General features: G+C 41.5%; 1 protein-coding gene across 2 annotated transcripts in view; it reads left to right on the top strand.

Annotated features, from left to right (window-relative positions):
* The window catches only part of gdpd1 (glycerophosphodiester phosphodiesterase domain containing 1), a 53,842-nt gene extending 35,939 nt beyond the window's left edge, over window positions 1-17,903 (top strand). The window contains exons 5-12 of one of the 2 annotated variants that reach the window (XM_060848139.1): window positions 255-300; window positions 1,504-1,625; window positions 2,584-2,673; window positions 3,015-3,148; window positions 7,234-7,293; window positions 7,973-8,024; window positions 14,199-14,359; window positions 15,092-17,903. In XM_060848139.1, coding sequence (XP_060704122.1) covers window positions 255-300; window positions 1,504-1,625; window positions 2,584-2,673; window positions 3,015-3,148; window positions 7,234-7,293; window positions 7,973-8,024; window positions 14,199-14,330 — 636 coding nt within the window. In that variant the 3' untranslated portion in view covers window positions 14,331-14,359; window positions 15,092-17,903. Of the gene's footprint in view, window positions 1-254; window positions 301-1,503; window positions 1,626-2,583; window positions 2,674-3,014; window positions 3,149-7,233; window positions 7,294-7,972; window positions 8,025-14,198 lie in introns of both variants that reach the window. The other variant, XM_060848138.1, reaches the window with a different exon arrangement.
* The last annotated feature ends 4,779 nt before the right edge of the window (window positions 17,904-22,682 follow it).

Here is a 22,682-nt window from a genome sequence, read left to right as displayed (position 1 = left end):
TCGGATATTCTGTCTACCCTTGTCCGCCCTTCTGCAAAAGAATTAACTTTGCATTGAGTGAGTCACTGTGTTTGTACATTGAACTTGTCTTTTGCGCGGTTGTGACTCCTGTAACTGTTGATTTCTATTTTTTGGAGCGAGAAAGTGTTGAGGTATCAAGTGCATACTCCATGTCAAGGCTGAAATAATCAACGTAAAAATGTAATGTTTTCTTTTTTTCTCTCCTTTCCCGGCCTGCTGCCAACCTCTTTTAGGAGCTCCCACCTTACCATTGCAGGCTGCATGTCTCTTTCAAGAAAGGTGAGAAGATCCACAAATTGCTTGAGCTAGTGAAGCAGCCTAAGGATGTAGTGTCTCTGGAAAGCAATCATTCTCTAGTTCTCCAACCCTGTCTCCACTATGTGCTCACAGGGGTAGCTTGTGCCATCTCACCGAATGCTGAAACCATTTTGGCTGAGAATCTCTGCTGTAATGTTCTATGCAGTAATATTAGCTAATCTCAGCAGTAAGAATGTAAGAATTCTGTGTGACATGAGAGAGTGTGTGTACTTTGAGGTACAGCACCAACATTGTGACCTACAAATGGTTGAATTGTATTCCAATAGATTTCAGCATGTGAACTTCAATTTAAACAATCCCATTGTGTCATTGGTTTCCTAATGGATCATTTCTTCTCATAATTAGTCAATAATAGTGAGTAAAGTACCCACAAGCCCCTCTGCTTCAGAAAGTCCTCAGTCTTTTAGGTGGTGTTCAGCTGAATATGTATAAGCAGTGGGATGGAGTTCACAGTGGGAGAGCAGTAGGTGGACTTTGCATATAGGGTTTAGCTGTGTCAATTTCCACCCAGTTTCCTTTTGAAATTATTGATGGCCAAAGATATTATTCATATCAACTTCGCCCTGTGGTAGCAAAATCTTCACTTGCCATTTTCTGGGTAAAGCAATTTCTCTTGAATTTTTTGTTGAGTGTAATTGTGAGAGAGAGAGAGAGAGACATCAGACCAACTGTGATCATATTGAATGACTGGGCAAGCTCAACAAACTGAATGGACTGGCCCACTCCCAATTAATTGTTCACATATTAGGAAGATGAACTCACTGAGTTTAAGGGAGTGACTTCAATGGTATGGAAGAGCACCTTAAGGTAATTCCAGAGTTTGGGACTCAGGCAGTTGAAGACAAGGCCACTAATGGAGGAGCAAAGGATACGGGGTGATGTGATACACAAGACCAGGTTAGGATTGATATTGAAGGAAATGGGAATGTTTGTGGTAGAGAAGTGGGGATTGGTTTCAAGGTGCTGTGCCTCTATTGGGGAAGGCACTATGATGTGCAGAAATCTGAATGTTACAAGCAGAAAAATCAGTTCCAAGCCCATTCTGCCAGATGGCATAGCTTGGTAACTCTTTGACCTGTAGGCACTATGGTGCAGTATGTCTTTGTGCAACCGGTCCAGTGCTACCATTTATCCTGTGACTGATTGTTGGTCCTTTTGTTTTAGATTGCTTCTGTGTGGGAGGAGAGGACAGAAAGATCCCTCTCCTGCGGGAAGTACTTGAAGCCTTTCCAAAGATTCCCATCAACATTGACATCAAGGTCAACAATAATGCCCTCATTGAAAAGGTAGCAAAAAGGAGAAAAATAAACTTAAGATATAAAATGAAGAAATATTCACAAACACTCAGTAGTGGAAACAGTCTCTGGAGGCACAGCAACAGGCTCACATTTTAAGGTTGATGACCAATATCAGAATTGCTCCTGACATGATTATCCTATTCTGGAGCATTAACTCTTTCACAGACACACTCTCTGATCTGAGGTTTCCAGCATGGATTCAGTGAATTCAGCCCATTTTTGCAAGAACTGTTCAATCTTCTCTCATAGCCCAAACTTTGGCCAGAAGTGTTCTCTCTTTATTAACAATTTCCAGCATCCCACAGTGGGGATGATCTTGCTGTAGTGGTAATGTCACTGAACTTGTGAACCAAATGCCCAGGCTACTGCTTTGGGGTCGTGGGTTCAAATCTCACCATTACAGCTGGTAAAATTAGAATAAAACTAGAAATGGTGACCATGAAATTAGGGTCAAGTATTGTTAGACAATCAACTGATGTTCTCTCGTCCTTTAAATGAAAGAAAATCTGCTGTCTTTATCTGGTCTGGCCTACATGTGATTCTAGATCCACATTAATGTGGTTGACTCTTAACTGTCTTCTGAAATGGCTGAGCAAGCCAAAATATTCGAGGGTAATGAGGGGTGGGCAACAAATGTCCACAACTCGAGAGAACAAAGAGGAAAGCCCAGCGATAGGCACAAAAACCAATGATGGCTCCATCAAACTGGATGGTGCACAAGGTGCCTGTATGTGAGAGTCTGAAGGTGATCATGGAGATGAGGAGGAGTAAGGTCATAGCAACATCAATGCCATTGAAAGATCATCACAAAGTGTGATTTCATTTTTGATGTTTAACAAAGTCTTGATGTCACAAAGTAGAAAGCTGTGTAATGAAACTGCTTAATGTCTCTGGGTTTTCTGAATGTCCTAACTTCACCAGGTTTGGTGTGTCTGTTGTCTGGCAGGTATCAGATTTGGTGAAGGAGTTTAATCGACAGGACATCACTGTCTGGGGCAACACCAGTGACAATATTGTTAAGAAATGTTACAAGACGGTAAGTCTTACTACAATATGGGAGATACACCAAGAGGTCCAATAGGGAATTCGGAAGAATTTCTTGGTCGAATTTCTGACATTGAATATTTTTTAACGTAGTGGTAGATAGAACATTGCTGGGCAGAAGAGAATCAAAAGCTATCAGGAGTAGCTAGGAATGTGGAATTTGAAACACAAGCTGTTGATTTTCTTGAATGGCAAAGCAGGATTGAAGGATAGAACGCCTGTCTTTTCCTAATTTGTATGTTCATACAGGCAAAGACTGGCTGTGCTATTTACAACAAGCTTTGTAACTTGTCAATCCTTGTCTAAAGGACTTTCTCTTTCTTTCCTTGACAGAATCCGAACATTCCAATCTTGTTCAGTCTGCAGCGAGTGCTTCTTATACTGGGATTGTTTTACACGGGGCTCCTGCCTTTCTTTCCAATTCGGGAGCAGTTCCTGGAGATACCGATGCCCTCCATTATGCTGAAGTAAGTGAACTCTTCTGCTGTCTACATTGTCATTGGGTAGATTACAATTGCCATAATAACACCGTTGGGTGGATTGGCATTTTAAGGGTAAACAAAAAAGGTGGAGCAGATTGGCATTGTCATAGCAGATCCATTGGAAGGATTGGTAGTGTCATGGATGTCGAATTGATATCTTTTATATTGGTGGCAGGGCTAATTCTTGTCGTGCCCTCTGTTTGCTTTACTCCCCATTAGATGTCATTAACACCCCCCACCACCCCCACACTTGCGCTATGGGTTTGCATGGGTGCTTTCCACATCAATGTAAGCTGTGGACTAGGTAAGCCACCTGTTCAGCCTTCAGGTATCTGGCATCATTGTATAATCATATTGATACCCCACATCCCAATGACAGCAGGCATGATGGACAGTGCCACGGAGTGCAATCCTGCTTGAAGTTTTCCACCCTGTCAGCAGCATTTTTGGAGTTCTTCATGGCACTTCACTAAACCCACTAACCCCATTTCTCCTTTAGTCCATCTCCAGAACATCAGTTTTGTAACAGGTATGTCAATAAAGCGGAATTTAAGAGAATTAGTAAAGGAACATAGAAACAGGAATATGCCATTCAGCCCTTCAAGCCTGCTTTGCCATTTTATTTTACTTGCCATTGTTTCATCTCAATTGGTACTATGACCAAGCAAAACTCTAGTAACAAAAGCAAAATGCTGCAATTGCTGAATCTTTGAAATTGGAAAAAAGGTTGAAAAATGATTGGTATTTTTCTGTAATAAAGGTGAGAAAGAGCAAATTGAACAGAAGAGAATGTGATCTTCAGTGACAGTGACCACAACTGCCTCACTTTTACCATAGCTACGGAGAGGGATAGGAACAGACAGTATGGGAAGATATTTAATTGGGGGAGGGGAAATTATACTTCTATTAGACTGGAGCTGTGGAGTACAAATTGGAACAATTGTTCTACGGGAAATGCACAATAGAATTGTGAACGCTGTTTAAGGAGCACTTGTTGTGAGTGTTGGATAACTTTGTCCCACTGGGACAGGCAAGAAATGGTAAGGTGAAGGAGCTTTGTATGACAAGAAGGGGAGCTTCTCGTCAAGAGGGAGGAAGAAGCTCACTTAAGGTTGAGGAAGCAAGGATCTTGCACAGCTTTAGAGGATTACAGGATGGCTAGGAAAGAATTCAAAAATTGACTGAGGAGAGATGGGAGGGGACACAGAAAAGCAAGAAGGTTTAGGGAAAACCCTAAAGCATTCTACACTTGCGTGAAAAATAAGAAAATGATCAGAGAGAGGATAGGGCTGATGAGGGTTGGTGGAGGAAACTTGTGCCTGGAGTCTGAAGAGGTAGGGAAGGCCCTAATTGAGTTTTTTGCTTTGGTATTCACTAGAGAGAGACCTTGTTGATAGTAAGAACACAGTGGACCAGGTTAATAGGCTTGAACAGATTGATATTAAGAAAGTGGATGTGCTGGAAATTCTGGGAAGCATAAAGATAGATAAGTCCTCGGGGCCAGACCAGATATATCCAAGGTTACTACGGGAAGCAAGGAATGAGATTTGTGCACCTCTGGTGGTGATTTTGCATTCTAATTCTCTACAGGGGTAGTACCGGATGATTGGAGGGAGGCGAATAGGGAAATCCCAGGGAATTACAGACCAGTCAACCTTACATCTGTGATAAGCAAGATACTGAAAAATATTCTGAGACAGGATTTATGACTATTTGGAAAAACATAGTTTGATTAAAGATAGTCAGCATGGCTTTGTAAGGGGCAGATCATGCCCACAAGCCTTATTGAATTCTTTGAGGCTGTGATGAGACATTGTTGAAGGCTGGGTCATGGATGTGGTATATATATTTCCAATAAGGCACTTAATAAGGTTCCCCCTGGTAGGCTCATTCAGAAAGTTAGGAGGTATGGATACAGAGAAATGTGGCATCTGGATACACGATTGGCTGGCCAGAAGAAGACAGTGTGGTAGTGGATGGAAAATATTCTGCCTGGAGGTCAATGACCAGTGGTGTCCCACAGGGATCTGCTTTCGTTCTTTGTAGTTTTTATAAATGACTTGGACGAAGAAGTGGAAGGGTGGGTTAGTAAGTTTGCCGATAACAAAGGTCGGTGGTATTGTAGATCATGTCGAGGGCTGTTCCAGACTATAACAAGACATTAACAGGATGCGGAGTTGGGCTGAGAAGTTGCAGATGTAAGTCAACCTGGATAAATGCAAAGTAATTCGTTTTGAAAGGTAAAATTTGAATGCTGAATACAGGTTTCAAGACAGGATTCTTGGCAGTGTGGAGGAATAGTGGGATCTTGGGGTCCACGTATACAGATTCCTCAAAGTTGCCACCCAAATTGATAGGGTTGTTAAGATGATGTATGGTGCTTAACAGGGGGATTGAGTTTAAGAACCACGAGATTTTGCTGCAGCTCTATAAAACCCTGGTTAGACCACACTTGGCATATTGTGTCCAGTTCTGGTCACCTCATTATAGGAAGGATGTAGATACTTTAGAGAGGGCACAGAGGAGATTTACCGGGATGATTCCTGGATTGGAGGGCTTGTCTTGCAAAGAGAGGTTGAGTGAGCTAGGTCTTCTCACACTGAAGAGAAAAAGCAAGAGAGATGACTTGATAGAGGTGTACAAGGTACTAAGAGGCATAAAAAGAGTAGATAGCCAGAGACATTTCCCCAGAGCAGAAATGGCTGTCACAAGGGGTCATAATTTTAAAGTGATTAGTGGAAGGTAGAGGGGAGATGTCAGAGGTAGGTTCTTTATGTAGAGAGTGATGGGTGCATGGAATGCACTGCCAGGGGTGGTGGTAGAGTCATAGACATTAGGGACATTTAAGCGACTGCTGGACAAGCAAATTGAGGGGTGTGTAGGTGTCGGAGAAATTGTTAAATTGATCTTAGATTAAGACAAATGCTCAGCATAACATAGTGGGCTGAAGGGCCTGTACTACGCTGGTACTGTTCTGTGTTCTGTCACAAAACTAAAGGGAGTGGTAAAGATTGTAGGGAAGGGATTTAGATCCACAAGTAGGTGTTAATTGCAGAACATGAGTCAGCTCTATTAAAAGCAAACTGAGAAACCAACCAAGAAATGGAGAGATGTGGTGGTATAGAGATAGGAGGAGAGGAGGCAGGGGATACAAAATGGAGGTTAGAGTTTTCAGAGTTCATGCTCTGAAGTTGTTGAACCTGATGTTGAACCTCAGGCTGCCAAGTGCCTAAATGAAAAGTGAAGATTGCTTCTCTCAGTGGCTTTGGGCTTCATTGGAAAACAAGCAGACCAACAACAGAAATGAGAGTATGGGAGCAAGGAGTGGCTCATTCTTGTCGACAGAGCAGAGATATTCTGCAAAGCAGTCATCCCACCTGCATTCAGTCTCATTTACAAAGTCTATTAATGTTGGTCTTGGTGAATTTGTGTCAGGAGTGTAGTGCTGACAAAGCACAGCAGGTCAAGCAGCATCTGAGGAACAAGAGAATTGACATTTCGGGCATATTCCCGATGAAAGGCTCATGCCCGAAATGTCGATTCTCCTGTTCGGATGCTGCCTGACCTGCTATGCTTTTCCAGCACTACACTCTCGACTCTGATCTCCAGCAGCCTTCACTTTCTCCTTGGAGAATTTCACTTGACCCTGCTAGCTTCCACAGCTTTTTGGGCCACGTATTTCTAATTGTACCCTCTGTGTGAGACACTGCTGTCTGATTTCACACCCACATGGCCAATATTACATAGCCTAAAATTTAACTTTCAGAAGTTTGAACATCACATTCTTTTTCCTGAGGTTTAATGCTTTGATCTTCAGTTTGTGTAACCACCTCACCCTATCCTATCTAACAGACTCCAATCTGCACCATTTCACCAGGTGTTATATGTTTTAGCTGCTCTCTCTAGAGATGGGCCACATTTGGAAAGATCTATAATTCTGCCACTTGGTGTTTTCAGAGTGTTGGAAGTGTCACAAATCCCTGTTACAGGTGATGCAGGCAAGGCATTAACAGGAAATTAATGCTACGTTTCCCACCCCACCAAATAATGTATTTTTGTTTCATATCCAGGTTAAAAGACTCAAAGAAGATCTCAAGGATTTACCGGTTTATGATTTGGCTCGCTGACATGTGAGTCCTTGCAATGGAATGGACACTGAGTTGCTTGTTCCTCTATTTGTCTGCCCCATCCCCATCCCCATCCCTCACTCTCTCTTTCTCTTTTCTCTTCCCCCCTCTCTGGATACAAATGACATCAAGGTACTGGGAATGGTGGGAAAAGAGGGAGATGATCGGCTGTTATCTTTCTGAATGATAGTACGGTCAATGGGCTGAATGCCGTCTTCTTGCACTTGTTTCCTTTGTTTCATCTATTTCTCTCTCTCTGTCTTGCTGCTATACTCTCCATGTCCCCCTCTACGGGGAAATGAACTTCTCAATTTCCCTGTGACGACAGGCTGGGGAAATTGGGGAAACTCAGCTTTTAGGGGAATGTGGGTTGCCTCAGTCTTGCATTCATGCAGCAAGTTCTTGAGGTCTGCAGAGATGCATGTTGACCCTTAAATGGAGTTGGAGGGACAGGGCATCCTCACATGAGCTGGGTATTACACAGGCCTGTGCTGTGGCTGGGAGACAGTGAGGTAGCTCCTTTTGGTTCAGCCAGAGTACCAGGGTAAAGTGAAGCTGTGTGTCCAATTGCTCAGTTCTCTGGTTTTTGTGAAAACCCTTGAACCGCTGCGCAAGAGTAAATTCAGCTTTGTTGGGAATGTGAATCCCAAACTTAATTGTGGTATTTCTCATTTCCACTCAGTTTGCTAATGAGGACATCGCTGTTTGAGCATCTGAAAGCACGAGGCATTCAGGTAAAACGTGCACTTTTATTGTGTGATGCCTGTGGGACTTCAACATCTGAGATCCTTGTGGAAGAAAACTGTTTGTCCTCCAATTATAAAAGAAACCCAAGGCATTTCTTTCTTATCAGGATACTATTTACATTAAGGCATGAGAGGGTTGATAACTAAACCATCCCACATTTATACTTTGGCAGAAAGACCTTAGACTGTGGTCTTTCCCCACTGGGCCTCAGCAGCAGTTGCCCCAAGCTTTAGTGCATCCCTCAGTACAAAGTCCTTGACCTTGGAATGTGCCAGTCTGCAACACTCTGTCAAGGCCAACTCCTTGGTCTGGAAGACCAACAAATTTTGGGCAGGCCATAGGGCATCTTTCACCGGGTTCATGGTCCTTCAGGCACAGTGATGTTTGTTATGGTGTGTGTCTCGGGGAGCCATAGAGCCATCTATGTACAAAACTCCGGTTTGGAAGAATAATGTCCTTTCCAAAGTTTACTCCTCTTTGTTTGATAGAACCTCCAATATTTCCTTTGTTTTCCAGCCGCCTTTCAGCAGTCATAGAGATGTACAGCATGGAACACACCCTTTGGTCCAACCCATTCATGCCGACCAGATATCCCAACCCAACCCAGTCCCCCCTGCCAACGCCCGGCCCATATCCCTCCAAACCCTCTTATTCATATACCCATCCAATTGCCTCTTAAATGTTGCAATTGTACCATCCTGCACCACTTCCTCCGGCAGCTCATTCCATACTCGTACCACCCCCTGTGTGAAAAGGTTGCCTCATAGGTCTCTTTTATATCTTCTCCCCCTTTGTCCTAAGCCTGTGCCCTCTAGTTCTGGACTTCCCAATCCCAGGGAAAAGACTTTGTCTATTTATCTTATCCATGCTCCTCATGAGTTTGTAAACCTCTATAAAGTCACCCCTCAGCCTCCAACGCTCCAGGGAAAACAGCTCCAGCCTGTTCAGCCTCTCCCTGTAGCTCAGATCCTCCAACCCTGGCAACATCCAAGTAAATCTTTTCTGAACTGTTTCAAGTTTCACAACATCTTTCCGATAGGAACGAGACCAGAATTGCACGCAATATTCCAACAGTGGCCTAACCAATGTCCTGTACAGCCGCAACATGACCTCCCAACTCCTATACTCAATACTCTGACCAATAAAGGAAAGCATACCAAACGCTGCTTTCACTATCCTATCTACCTGCGACTCCACTTTCAGGGAGCTACGATCCTGCACTCCAAGGTCTCTTTGTTCAGCAACACTCCCTAGGACCTTACCATTAAGTGTGCAAGTCCTGCTAAGATTTGCTTTCCCAAAATGCAGCAACTCACATTTATCTGAATTAAACTCCATCTGCCACTTCTCAGCCCATTGGCCCATCTGGTCCAGATTCTGCTGTAATCTGAGGTAATTCTCTTCACTGTCCACTACACCTCCAATTTTGGTATAATCTGCAAACTTACTAACTGTACCTCTTATGCTCGCATCCAAATAATTTATGTAAATGACAAAAAGTAGAGGATCCAGCACCGATCCTTGTGGCACTCCACTGGTCACAGGCCTCCAGTCTGAAAAACAACCCTCCACCACCACCCTCTATCTTCTACCTTTAAGCCAGTTCTGCATCCAAATGGCTCGTTCTCCCTGTATTCCGTGAGATCTAACCTTGCTAATCAGTCTCCCATGGGAACCTTGTCGAATGCCTGACTAAAGTCCATATAGGTCACATCTATTGCTCTGCCCTCATCAATCCTCTTTGTTACTTCCTCAAAAAAAAACTCAATCAAGTTTGTGTGATATGATTTCCCACACGCAAAGCCATGTTGACTATCCTTTATCAGTCCTTGCCTTTCCAAATACATGTACGTCCTGTCCCTCAGGATTCCCTCCAACAATTTGCCCATCACCAATGTCAGGCTCACTGGCCTATAATTCCCTGGTTTGTCCTTACCACCCTTCTTAAATAGTGGCACCACATTAGCCAACCTCCAGTCTTCCAGCACCTCATCTGTGACTATCGATGACACAAATATCTCAGCAAGAGGCCCAGCAATCACTTCTCTAGCTTCCCATAGAGTTCTTGGGTACACCTGATCAGGTCCTGGGGATTTTTATGCATCAAGACATCCAGTACTTCCTCCTCTGTGATTTGGACATTTTGCAAGATGTCACCATCTATTTCCTTATAGTCTATCTCCCATATTCTTTTGCACAGTAAATACTGATGTAAAATATTCATTTAGTATCTCCCCCATTTTCTGCAGCTCCACACAAAGGCCGCCTTGCTGATCTTTGAGAGGCCCTATTTTCTCCCTAGTTACTCTTTTGTTCTTAATGTATTTGTAAAAACTCTTTGGATTCTCCTTGATTTTATTTGCCAAAGCTATCTCCTGTCCCCTTTTTGCCCTCATGATTTCGCTCTTACCTATACTCCTAGTTCCTTTATACTCTAAGGATTCACTCGCTTTATCCTGTCTATACCTTACATATGCTTCCTTCTTTTTCTTAACCAAACCCTCAATCTGTTTAGTCATCCAGCATTCCCTATACCTACCAGCCTTTCCTTTCACCCCAACAGGAATATACTTTCTCTGGATTCTCGTTATCTCATTTCTGAAAGCTTCCCATTTTCCAGCCGTCCCTTTACCTGCAAACATCTGTCCCCAATCAGCTTTTGAAAGGTCTTGTCTGATACCATCAAAATTGACCTTTCTCCAATTTAGAACTTCAACTTTTCGATCTGGTCTATCCTTTTCCATCACTATTTTAAAACTAATAGAATTATGGTCACTGGCCCCAAAATGCTCCCCCACTGACACCTCAGTCACCTGCCCTGCCTTATTTCCCAAGAGCAGGTCAAGTTTTGCATCTTCTCTCGTAGGTACATCACATACTGAATCAGAAAATTGTCTTATGTACACTTAAATTCCTCTCCATCTAAACCCTTAACACTGTGACATCCCAGTTTATGTTTGGAAAGTTAAAATCCCCTACTATAACCACCCTATTATTCTTACAGATAGCTGAAATCTCCTTACAAGTTTGTTTCTCAATTTCCCTCTGACTATTAGGGGTCTATAATACATCCCAATAAGGTGATCATCCCTTTCTTATTTCTCAGTTCCACCCAAGTAATTTCCCTGGATATATTTCTAGGAATATCCTCCCTAAGTACAGCTGTGATGCTATTCCTTATCAAAAATGCCACTCCCCCTCCTTTCTTGCCTCACTTTCTATCCTTCCTGGAACATTAAGCTGCCAGTCCTGCCCGTCCCTGTGCCATGTTTCTGTAATTGCTATGATATCCCAATCCCATGTTCCTAACCATGCCCTGAGTTCATATGCCTTCCCTTTTAGGCCCCTTGCATTGAAATAAATGCAGTTTAATTTATTAGTCCTACCTTGTCCCTGCCTGCCCTGACTGTTTGACTTGCTTCTGTTCTCAACTGCATCAGTCTCGGATTGATCTCTTTCCTCACTGTCTCCGAGTCCCACCCCCACCTTACGAGTTTAAATCCTCCCAAAAAGCTCTAGCAAATTTCCCTGCCAGTATATTAGTCCCTTTTCAATTTAGTTGCAATCCGTCCTTCTTGTACAGGTCACTTCTACCCCAAAAGAGATTCCAATGATCCAAAAATGTGAATCCTTCTTCCATCCACCAGCTCCTCAGCCAGGCATTCAATATCCTCCTATTCCTGCCGACACTAGCTCGTAGCACTGGGAGTAATCCAGATATTACTATTCTCAAGGACCTCATGTGTAAATGTTTGCCTTACTCTGTTATCTTCCTTCAGAATCTCAACCTTTTCCCTTCCCATAGTGTTGGTTCCAATGTGGACAATGACCTCTTGCTGGCCCCTCTTCCCCCATGAGAACATTCTGCACCCTCTCTGAGACATCCTTGATCCTGGCACCAGGGAAGCAACACACCATTCTGCTTTTTCGCTGCTGGCCACAAAACCATCTGTCTGTACCTCGGACTAGAGAATCCCCTAACACAATTGATCTCTTGGAACCAGTCGTACCCCTCGTTGCATTGGAGCCAGTTTCAGTACCAGAAACTTGGCTGTTTGTGCTACATTCCCCTGAGAATCCATCACCCCCTACGTTATCCAAAACCGCATACCTGTTTGAAATAGGTATATCCATAAAAGACTCCCATACTAGCTGCCGACCTCTTACCTTTCCTGGAATTAACCCATCTATGGGCTGTATTTGAGACTATTCTCCCTTTCCTATAACTGCCATCCATCACATACTGTTGCTGTTGCAAATTCCTCATTGCTTCTAACTCTCTCTCCAACCGATCCATTTGATCTGATAATATTCGCAAGCAACAGCATTTATGGCAGATGTAATCTGCAATAACCATTCAACTCCCACATCTGACAAGAAGTACATATCACTCTACTAAAGGCCATGTTTGCTCCTTCACAATCTACAGACCCGGAAAATAACACCATCTTATTCCTCTACAAACACTGCCCCAGGTTAAATTAATAGTTATGGCTTATATTTTAAGTTTAATCAAAGAGACATATCTCCAAAAATATATAATCAAGAAAGAACCAACTCTGCTCACTACTGCAGACTTTCTGTAGGCCACACTTAAAATAACAATTAGCTTATCTGATTCTGTGCTGTGAACTTCGCCCAACAGTTCCTCCAAGATCAGTTGTGAATTTCACTGTTTGTTCATTTTCCCAGATGCACTCCGATGTCCAGCGATACATGAATTCAAACAACAAAAGTAGTGTCAGTTTCTCTCTCTGTCTCCCCCAGCCCACCCCCACTTCTCTCTCTCTCTTTCTCTTGCACTGACCTCACCATGTACTTCCTTTGTCTGTTCTCCATTTTTAAAACTGCTGTTGTTTTGACTTTTTTCTTCCCCCAAAGTTCCAAAACAATGCAACAGCACATAAAACAGTAATTGCTGCTCCTGGGATTCGAGGAGATCACCTCCAGCACCTAAAATACCTCAAAAAAGGAGTAGCTGTGAAATTTTTCCCATTCTCCATCTTGGATTATCCAGAATCCTTCTCAAAACCAGAGTTGGTATTTCTAGCAGCTTGCTTGTATTAAGAACACTTTGCCCCTCCTTACTGTATATACTTTGACTTTTTCAACAAATAATGAACTTTCTGCAAATCACATTGATCTCAGTCAAGACGCAACGAAAGAAATTCTTAATATCAGGATTAGGAAGTCCTCCTAAACCATACTAAAAATCCTCATTTCTCCTATCTTCCACTCACTGGCAGATGGGAATAATTTACATCACCTTACTGGTCCTTTATTTCAAAGCTTCCACCTCCGCTCCTAAAAATCCTAAGTTTAGTTAAAACCTTCCTGTTTTTGTCATACAGGCTCACTGGTTACTGCATGTAGGTCATTCTGCAGGGCATTCTTTCACTTCCAAACCTTAAGCACAACATGCAAGATTTAGAATAAGTTACAGACTCCCTTGTCTACCCCTAAAAGCAGACACCTCAAAGGTCCATCACTTGTGAATGCACATCCATCTAATATTCTTAAACTTAAGTGCTCACAGGGCAGCTACACTCTGAAAACTATAATCAGAAAACTGTATTTGCTGAAGCTCAACAGCACACCCAAATCGCACTGAATTCAAAGCTTACTAGACATGTAGCCTCCTAAAATTCCCACATGGCATGAGAACTGCGAAGACACATCTATCCATGTTTCAAACCTTTTTGGAGGATTTAACTTCTCAAGTGGATTAAAGCAATGATGTCTTGAGGGGAAGGAGGGTATATTGTAAGAAATTCACAAGCATCTCAGCATCTTGTCAGGGTGCAGTGGGGGCTCAGGCTGAGTGTGTTTTACACTGTTGATGGGGGAAGAGGGAACAAGCATGGAGGAGGGGATTACAGGTCATTCTGCTAGAACAGGACAGTTGCATACCTCTGCAAACTCTCACTATAGAAAACCGCATTGGAAAACACAGTAGAAAATTACACTGTAGAAGATTGCTATAGAAAACCACTATACCTGCTCAGTAGAAAATTTGCATTATCCAAGCAACATCCCTAATTCATTACATTATAGCCGATTTGTGTTAACACAACACGTATTACACCAGAATGACCTGTAGTTTGTTGGCCTATAACTTGTTCCCTACCTGTAATCAGTTTCCCTTTTCTTTTCACCTATAGATTTACATATGGGTCTTAAATGATGAACAAGACTTCAAGAGGGCCTTTGATTTGGGAGCGACTGGTGTCATGACAGACTATCCATCCCAGTTGAAGAAGTTTCTGGAACAATATCCTTCCAGAGATCAGTAGGAATGGAGATGGGAAGGGCATGGGCGAAGGTGGGTGACAGAGGGGAAAGAGGCCAAAGAAAACCCTTCAGCTTATGATACCAGCTTTGGCCTGTCAATTCAGTATTTTTGTAAAATAGCACCCATCACGTTCACTGCAGCAAGAGCAGAGCAGTTCCCAATCATTTAGACTTGTTCATTGTCGGTTAACACTAATTTATGTTGCAGAAAATGTTCATCTTTTAACGTTAATAATTTTGTTTGAAGTGTCTACAAGAATTGAGTCTAGTTATTTGAGGGCAACACTCTCCTCCTTGGTCAGGAATATGACACGTTTATCTTTTGTTACTGACTCATGCAAGTTTGTATATAAAGCAACCTAATGGATTTATATTACTATGATATAGTTGAAACCATTGAATCACAGAATCTTACTGCACAGGAGACCATTCAGCCCATACTGGTACTGGCTCACTGCGTGAGATATCCATTTAGTCCCAAAGCCCAAACTTTTGATTATTAATCCTGTTAAGTTTTGAAAGTGTTGATTGGAATCTACTCCCACCGCGCATTAAGCATTTGAATACCGCATTATGGAAATGTTTAGGCTAGTGACCTGTGGAAAGTCAATTTTTGTCTATGTGCTTAGAGTGTTTGCTCACTGTTGGCCTAATAGAGGTTTAGGTGGAGAGGGTTGTGATATATCAACAAAGAATCCGTACCTGGAATATGGCATGGCGGTGTGCTGAATGTGGTTGATGTTTTGCATTCTTCTCTCATCAGGATAAGTGCAAAAATGCCAAAATTCAGTTAGTCACGGCTAATTATACCAAAAAGAGAAAAAGGGTGCGGATTTCTTGAAAGTCAATTCCGGCTGAGGCACCATCATGGAGGAAGAAAAACATGGGGAACTTTCGGCTTTGCAAAAATAAAGGCTCAAGATTAATTTTGTTTGTGAATAATGCAGAGACTGTTGGGATGAATGTTGGCTGCTTCTGACAAGAATAAATGAGTCATTTTCTAATTGTCCAAGAGCTTGGGGAGCCTGTAGTTCCCTGTTGCTTCTGCCACAGCAATGCCTCAGTTGATCAGAGTCCGCCTTTCCAACCAATTGGTATCCCATTTCTTTGTAACATAAGCAGTTTTGCTTGTTAGAAATTTGACATTCTTGCATTTGTCCTGAAGACTGCAAGGCAAAAAAGAACGTCACCATGTTCCTTTCTTCAGCAGTATGAGGTGTTAACTGTCTCTCTCTTCAGACAGCAGAGACCTGTGACACCATCGTTTTCCATTTTTATTTTCTTAAATACAAGAATCAGTAAGGGGAAGTGATTTTTGTTAGTATTGCAGGATTGAAAGAGGAAGCAGATGGGGATTTCCTACTTTGTATGTGGTTCAGTTTGAAGCTTCAAAATCAGGCCTTAACTACTTCTGACTCTGCTTTTGAGCATTGTGATTTTGGGGAGGGGGTAGGTGAGGTGGGAGAAGTAAATGCTTATAGTTTTGAGAAGTTGATTAAGAACAGCACCTCCCTCCTCACAAACTGGGGAGGGTAGATGAATAAAATCTTGCCAGGCTTCAGTGAGTAAGGAGACGTGCTCCCATTGAATTAACTCCGAGAGGTCCAAGTCTTAATCACAAGGTAATTAATTATATTCTTTTATGGTTTATGAATCTCTCCTTATTCGTTTGCAGCAACAATTTGCTTTTACATAGCACCTTTTAATGTTGTAACATGTCCCAAGGCTCTTCACAGATGCATAACAAAGTGGAAGGCAGAGTCACATTAGAAGATAAGTGGACAACAAATTGCTCAAAGGAAGGATTGTTTGATTTAAAGAATGGCTTGGAGGAAAGGAAGAGAGACAGATGAGTTTAAGGAGGCAATTCCAAAGTTTAGGATCCAGATGACGGCATGCACTGTTGCCAGAGACAAATAGGAAATGTGCAAGAGGCCAGAATTGGAGGAGCATAGAGGTCTCAGAGGATCATAAGGTAGCATGAGATTAAACTGATAAGGAGAAGTGAGGGATATGAAAGTAAGGACAACACCTTTAAAATCAAAACATTGCTCGGCTGGGAGCCAGGATAGGTCAGCAAATTCAGTGTGTGGGGATTGAGCAGGATTTGTTTGAATATACAATACATAGTCAGAGAGTCATACAGCACATAGAAACCAACCCTTTGATCCAACCAGTCCATGCTGATCATAATCCCAAACTAAACTAGTCCTACCTGTCTGTGCTTGGACCATGTCCCTCCAAACCTTTCCTATTCATGAATGTATCCAAATGTCTTTTTAGACGTTGTAACTGTACCTGCATCCACCACTTTCTCTGACAATTCATTCCACACACAATGAACTGTTTTAAAAAAAGTTGTCCCATGTGTCGTCCTCTCACTTTAAAAGTATGCCCCCTAATTTTGAACTTCCCCCACCCAAGGGAAAAAGATACTTGCTAATCACCTTATCCATTGATTTTATTAAATCTCTAAGGTCATCCCTCACCCTCCTACACTCAATACTTACATTTATCCAAATTGAAATCCATTTGCTATGCCTCCACCCTTTGATCCAATTGATCATGATCTCTTTGTAATCTTAGATAACCTTCACTGTGCACCACACCAATTTTGGTGTCATCTGCAAACTTATTAACTATGCCCCCTATGACCAGGAGAGCACACTCCATTTGAATGCCTTTTGATTGATATCCTGTCTGTTGCTGTTTTCAAATGTGGACTCTGACTGGGATAGAGTTTACTGGGACAGGGTATCCAGCAATGACCTTAATCCAAGTGATTCCCTTCAGCTATTTTTCCATTGTATTGAAGCCCAGTTCACTTTGTTTATCTCTCCACAGATAGTATCAGAGCTGCTGAGTTTCTCCAGAGCTTTGTTTTAGTTTAAGATTTCCAGCATCTGTAGTTCTCTGGTTTACCTTAAAAACTGACAGGCTTGCTCAGCTATTTTATGACAGTTAAGAGTTTGGAGTCACATGTAGGCCACGTGGCTTATTACCAGCATTCATTGTCATGATCACTGTTCAATTTGCCTTCTATTCCAGAATCATGAATTGTACTAAAGTTCCATCAGCTGCCCTGATGGGATTTGGACCCATGTCTCCTCAGCATGAGCATGGGGCCTCCTGAAATAGTACCATTCTGTCCCATGTATCAAAATTTCATTGAACTGATGAGAACACTTTTAATTCACGTAATGCAGATGAGAGACCTCTACTCCAAACCTTTCCAAGGCACAGTATCTGAGTTCAGATGGCAGTGATAGACTGTACTTTCCTGATGCATTAGAACAGGCACCTCTTCAATTTAAGTGGGGTGTTGGGATGAATGTTTTTCCTTTTTGTTACAATAATTTTTTAAAAATTTAAAATATTGAATTAACATTTGCTGGTCATCAAATGTTTGGGTTTTATTTTTACTTATTTGTTAAATGTCTTACTTGCTGCTGAAATGGATTCATGGACAAAATGGGATTTTCCACTGTAATAATTCAACATGGATGTATTTTGTGTTGGTCTAAACGCTGTGCGTAAGTTAACAATCATTAATGTAATTAAAATGTTGTGATTTATTAGTGTTAATGTTTTTTTTAAATCTTTAATATACTTGCCTGTTTTAGTGTCTGTTGTGATTTATTTACAAAGTGCCAAATGTGTGGTACCTTACCCTTGTCTGTCTGGTCCCCTCCTGGAGTTATGCACTGACTCCTACTCTTTGCAGTCGAGACAGTCAAGCCACCACACATAATATCCAGATTACATTGGTTATAATCACCTAGATGGGAGCAAGAAAGGTTGGTGAATTTAAAACAAGAGTTGTGTTGTATCACACCAGTTTAACAGGACAGTCGGATCAGGGTTGAGAGTGTGTTGCTGAAAAAGCACAGCAGGTCAGGCAGCACCTGAGGAGCAGGAAAATCAACGTGTCGGACCAGAGCCCTTCATCAGGAATGAGGCTGGGAGCCTGGGGGGTAGGGGTCCTCAGATGTTGCCTGACCTGCACTGCTTTTCCAGCAACACACACTCAACTCTGATCTCCAGCATCTATAGACCTCACTGTCTCCCTGTCTGGATCAGGCCCTGCTCAGAAATCTGGCTGTATGTCCGCCTCTACCTTCAACTCGGGAAACGTATGCAAATTGTTCATTTTCTGAGGCACACAAGTAGTAGCTGGCATGTTATTTTAAAAACTGGCTAGAGTGCACCAATAATATTTAAATGGTTCTATCTAGATTTGTGTTAATACAAACAGGCATTCCCCAGGTTATGATCGAGTTCCATTTTTGAATACGTTTAGAAGTTGACTTATACCGCATAGTGTCCAACTTGTGAAAATTTCTTCACATATATGAATGGCTGTTTTATATTGTACACATGTCAGATGTAGGTACAAGCATAAGTTGGACTTTGTAAATTAGGAACCACCTATAGATTATCAACAATTTTAAATCTTTAACACCAAAACTGAAACATTAAACTCATTTTTAGTCATTAATAAAATTACCAGGTTACTGCACAAATACCTCCATCCCTATAGAGAATTCGAACAAATTAAACTCTAAAACAGGGTCCAAATCTGCTGTAATAGAAAGTTGTGCATGTGATTTTTGTCAATGAAAATTATTGGATTCTTTAAGTGGAAGGCAAAAAGTGCAATTTCTCAACTGGGCCCCAAACAAGAAACTCTGGCCCCAAGATATTGTACCTTTTTGGGGTAGTGCTGTATACAGTATCGGCTTCCAGAAGATGTCAGTAGTTTAATGACTGCTGTGTCTCTTTCTCTCTGTAATACTCTTGTTATGCTACAACAATGCAACTTGTTAGAGTTTAGAAGAATGAGCAATGAACTTGATGAAACAGATTAAGAACTTGAGACTGGATCATATGGATAATCACAGGATCTTTCTCTTGTGGTGGAGACTAAAGCTAAGGGCATTGCTTAATATTGAGGTTTCCCTCTCCACTGTTAGGGAAAGTGGACACTGTACCACTAAGGCAGTCTTTACACGAACAGTTTTGGGACCAGTCTTGTTACCAGCTGTGTAACAAGGGAAGTAGATTTTAAACTGAATAGTAGAGGGAAAGGATCAAATTTGTGAAAATCTGGTTAAATCAAAAAGTAGCCATGAAGTAAGAGATATTGTTATTGGGAATGATAAATGGGAAGGGTTGGTGTATACAAATGTAAGATTAAATCAACACATCAGGCTAGAGAATACAAAGAGTAAGAGGATAAAACCCAAGGCCCTGTCTATGAATATACTTCCAATGGTAATTCCCTTTCTATTGTGGTAATACCATCACTAACTAACAGAGCCATCCCTCAACCTTTGCCTATCTACATGTCCTACCTCAGTCTCATGTACACTTCAGTACTTAAATCACAATCTGTGTCATTATACAGCAATATTTCTATGAAGGTTATGAGACAATATTTTTCATTTCTACTTGCACTGTAGAAGTTAATATGCAATGGTGAAGGATGATCTAGAGATGATAAAAACAAGAAATCACTTGTGGGAGTTTGGACAGGCTACCAAAACGTAACAACATTCGGTGGCATATAAAATAAGTAAGAATAGGAATTTGTGAGCAAGATACATTGAAACTTATGGGGAATTTTAATTTCCATACAGATTGGAAAGTTCAAATAGACAAAGGTAACCACAAAGATACACTGGTTTCAGAATGTGCTGCTCTAAGGAACTATCCCAGAAACAGTCAACAAGCAGGCTGGAGCTGGTATTGTGGAATGAGGTTGAATTAATTAATGACCTCAGCGATAGGTAGCAGCAACCATATTATGGTTGCATTTTACATCCAGTTTGAGACTGAGAGGAATGGATCTAAGATTAGTGGTTTAAAGTTTAAAAGGGGCATGAAAGCAAAGGTATCAAAAATGAACTGGCAAAGGTTCAGTAGTGATACAGTAGGAACAAGTTTAGACCATTCAGCTCATTGAGTCTGCCCCACTATAGCTGATCATCTCAGAGTCATTTTCCTATACTATTTCTCTTCCACTTAAATATCATTATTGATTTCTATCTTGAATGCACTCAGTAACTGAGCTTCCACAACCGTCTGGGCTGCATAATTACGAAGATTCACCAACCTATGTGTGAAGAAATTCATCCTTATGTCAGTCCTAAAGTTGGCTTGCCTCTTAGCTTGAGATAATGTCCCATGGTTCGAGAGTCGTCACCCTAGAGAAATGTCCCATTTACATCTAATGTGTCATATCCTGTTGGAATTTTAAGTTTCAATGTTGTCACTTCCCATTCATCAAAATTCCAGAGGATACAGATCCAGTCTCCCAAATCTCTCTCTTCATAAAACAGTCATAGAGGTCTATAGCACAGAAAAAGGCACTTTGGTTCATGAAGTCTTAACTGGTCAAGTACAGCCAACTAACTATTCTAATCCCATTTCCCCGAACTTGGCATTACAAGTAGGTACATCTAAATACTTCTTAAATGTTATGAGGGTGTCTACCTAAAGAAAAAGCATATAATTACACAAAAATGGGTGATGGTCAGAAGACTGGACATAAAATAAAGAACAGCAAATCACTGCTAAAACCTAATAAGAGAAAAGTTAAGAGTATGAGAGAAAGCTAGCTAGAAATATAAAAACAGATCATAAGGGAATCTACAGATACTTTACAAAGAAAAGAGTTAACAACATTGCAGTTCTGTCAAAAAGTTGCTGAACTTTAAATGTTAACTCAGTCCCCACAGATACTGCCAGACCTGTTGAGTCTTGCCAGCAATCTGTTTTTTGTAACATGACAATTGGTCCTATAGGAAGTAAGTCTTGGACATTAATAATGGAAAATAAGGAAATGGCAGATGAACAGATGTTTTGTGTCATTACAGAGCGTACAAGTAACATCCCAGAAATAGTTGTAAACCAGAAATTGAAAGGGAGGGAAGAAATCAGAAACTGTCAATCAGGAGGAAAGCAATACTGAGCCAATTATTGGTACCCAGGTCCTGATGGATGTCATCCAAGTCTTTTTAAGAAAAATAGCTAGGGAGATGGTGCATTAGTTCTAATTTTCCAAAATTTCTTAGGTGCATGGAAGGTTCCATGAGACCAAAAGCAGCAAATGTACCTCCTTTATTCAAAAATGGAGACAAAGCAGGAAACTGCAAGCCAGACATAGGAAATATATTTCAATCTATTATTAAAAAGTGTTAATAGCAGGGCATTAAATAAGTTCGCAGTAATTGGGTAAAATCAACATGGTTTTGTGAAAGGACAATCACACTTATTCAGTTCATTCAAGTTCTTTGTGGAAGTAATGTGCTGTGGATAAAGAAAAACCAATGGATGCGCTGTACTTAGATTTCCAGAGGCAGTTGATGAAGTACTACACCAAAAATTATTGTAGAAAATAAAAGCACACAGTATAGAAGTGGCGTAGAGTCATAGAGATGTACAGCATGGAAACAGGCCCTTCAGTCCCACTTGTCCAATCCTCTAGATATCCCAACCTAATCTAGTCCCATTTGCCAGCACTTGGCTCAAATCCCTCTAAACTCTTCCTTTTCATATATTCTTCCAGATGCCTTTCAAATGTTACAATTGTACCAGTCTCCATCACGTCATCTGTACCAGCTCATTCCATACATGCACCACCTCAGTGTGAAAAAGTTGCCCTGTAGGTCCCTTTTATATCTTTCCCCCCTCACCCTAAGGGGAAACAGACCCTTCGGTCCAACTTGTACATGCCAACCAGATAGCCCAACCTAATCTAATCCCATTTGCCAGCACTTGGCCCATATCCCTCTAAACCCTTTCTATTCATATACCCATGCTAATGCCCTCTAGTTCTAGACCCCCCTCCCAGCGAAAAGACTTTGTCTATTTATCCTATCCATGCTCCTTATGATTTTATAAACCTCTATGAGGTCACCCCTAAGCCTTTTACGCTCCAGGGAAAACAGCCCCAGCCTAATCAGTCTCTCCTCATAGCTTAAATCTTCCAACCCAAGCAACATCCTTGTACATCTTTTCTGAACCCTTTTAAGTTTCACAACATCCTTCTGATAGGAAGGAAACCAGAATTGCAAGCAATATTCCAAAAGTGGCCTAACCAATGTCCTGTACAGCTGCAACATGACCTCTCAACTCCTATACTCAGTGTTCTGACCAATAAAGGTAAGCATACAAAACATCTGCTTCACTATCCTATCTATCTGCAACTCTACTTTCAAGAAGGTATGAACCTGCATTCCAGGGTCTCTTTGCTGAGCAACACTTCCTAGGACCTTACCATTAAATGTATAAGTCCTGCTAAGGTTTGCTTTCCCAAAATGCAGCACCTCTCATTTATCTAAACTCCATCT

This window comes from Hemiscyllium ocellatum, chromosome 31 (genome assembly GCF_020745735.1).
Source record: "Hemiscyllium ocellatum isolate sHemOce1 chromosome 31, sHemOce1.pat.X.cur, whole genome shotgun sequence".
Taxonomy (NCBI): Eukaryota; Metazoa; Chordata; class Chondrichthyes; order Orectolobiformes; family Hemiscylliidae; genus Hemiscyllium; species Hemiscyllium ocellatum.
This window is presented reverse-complemented; position numbering and strand designations above follow the sequence as displayed.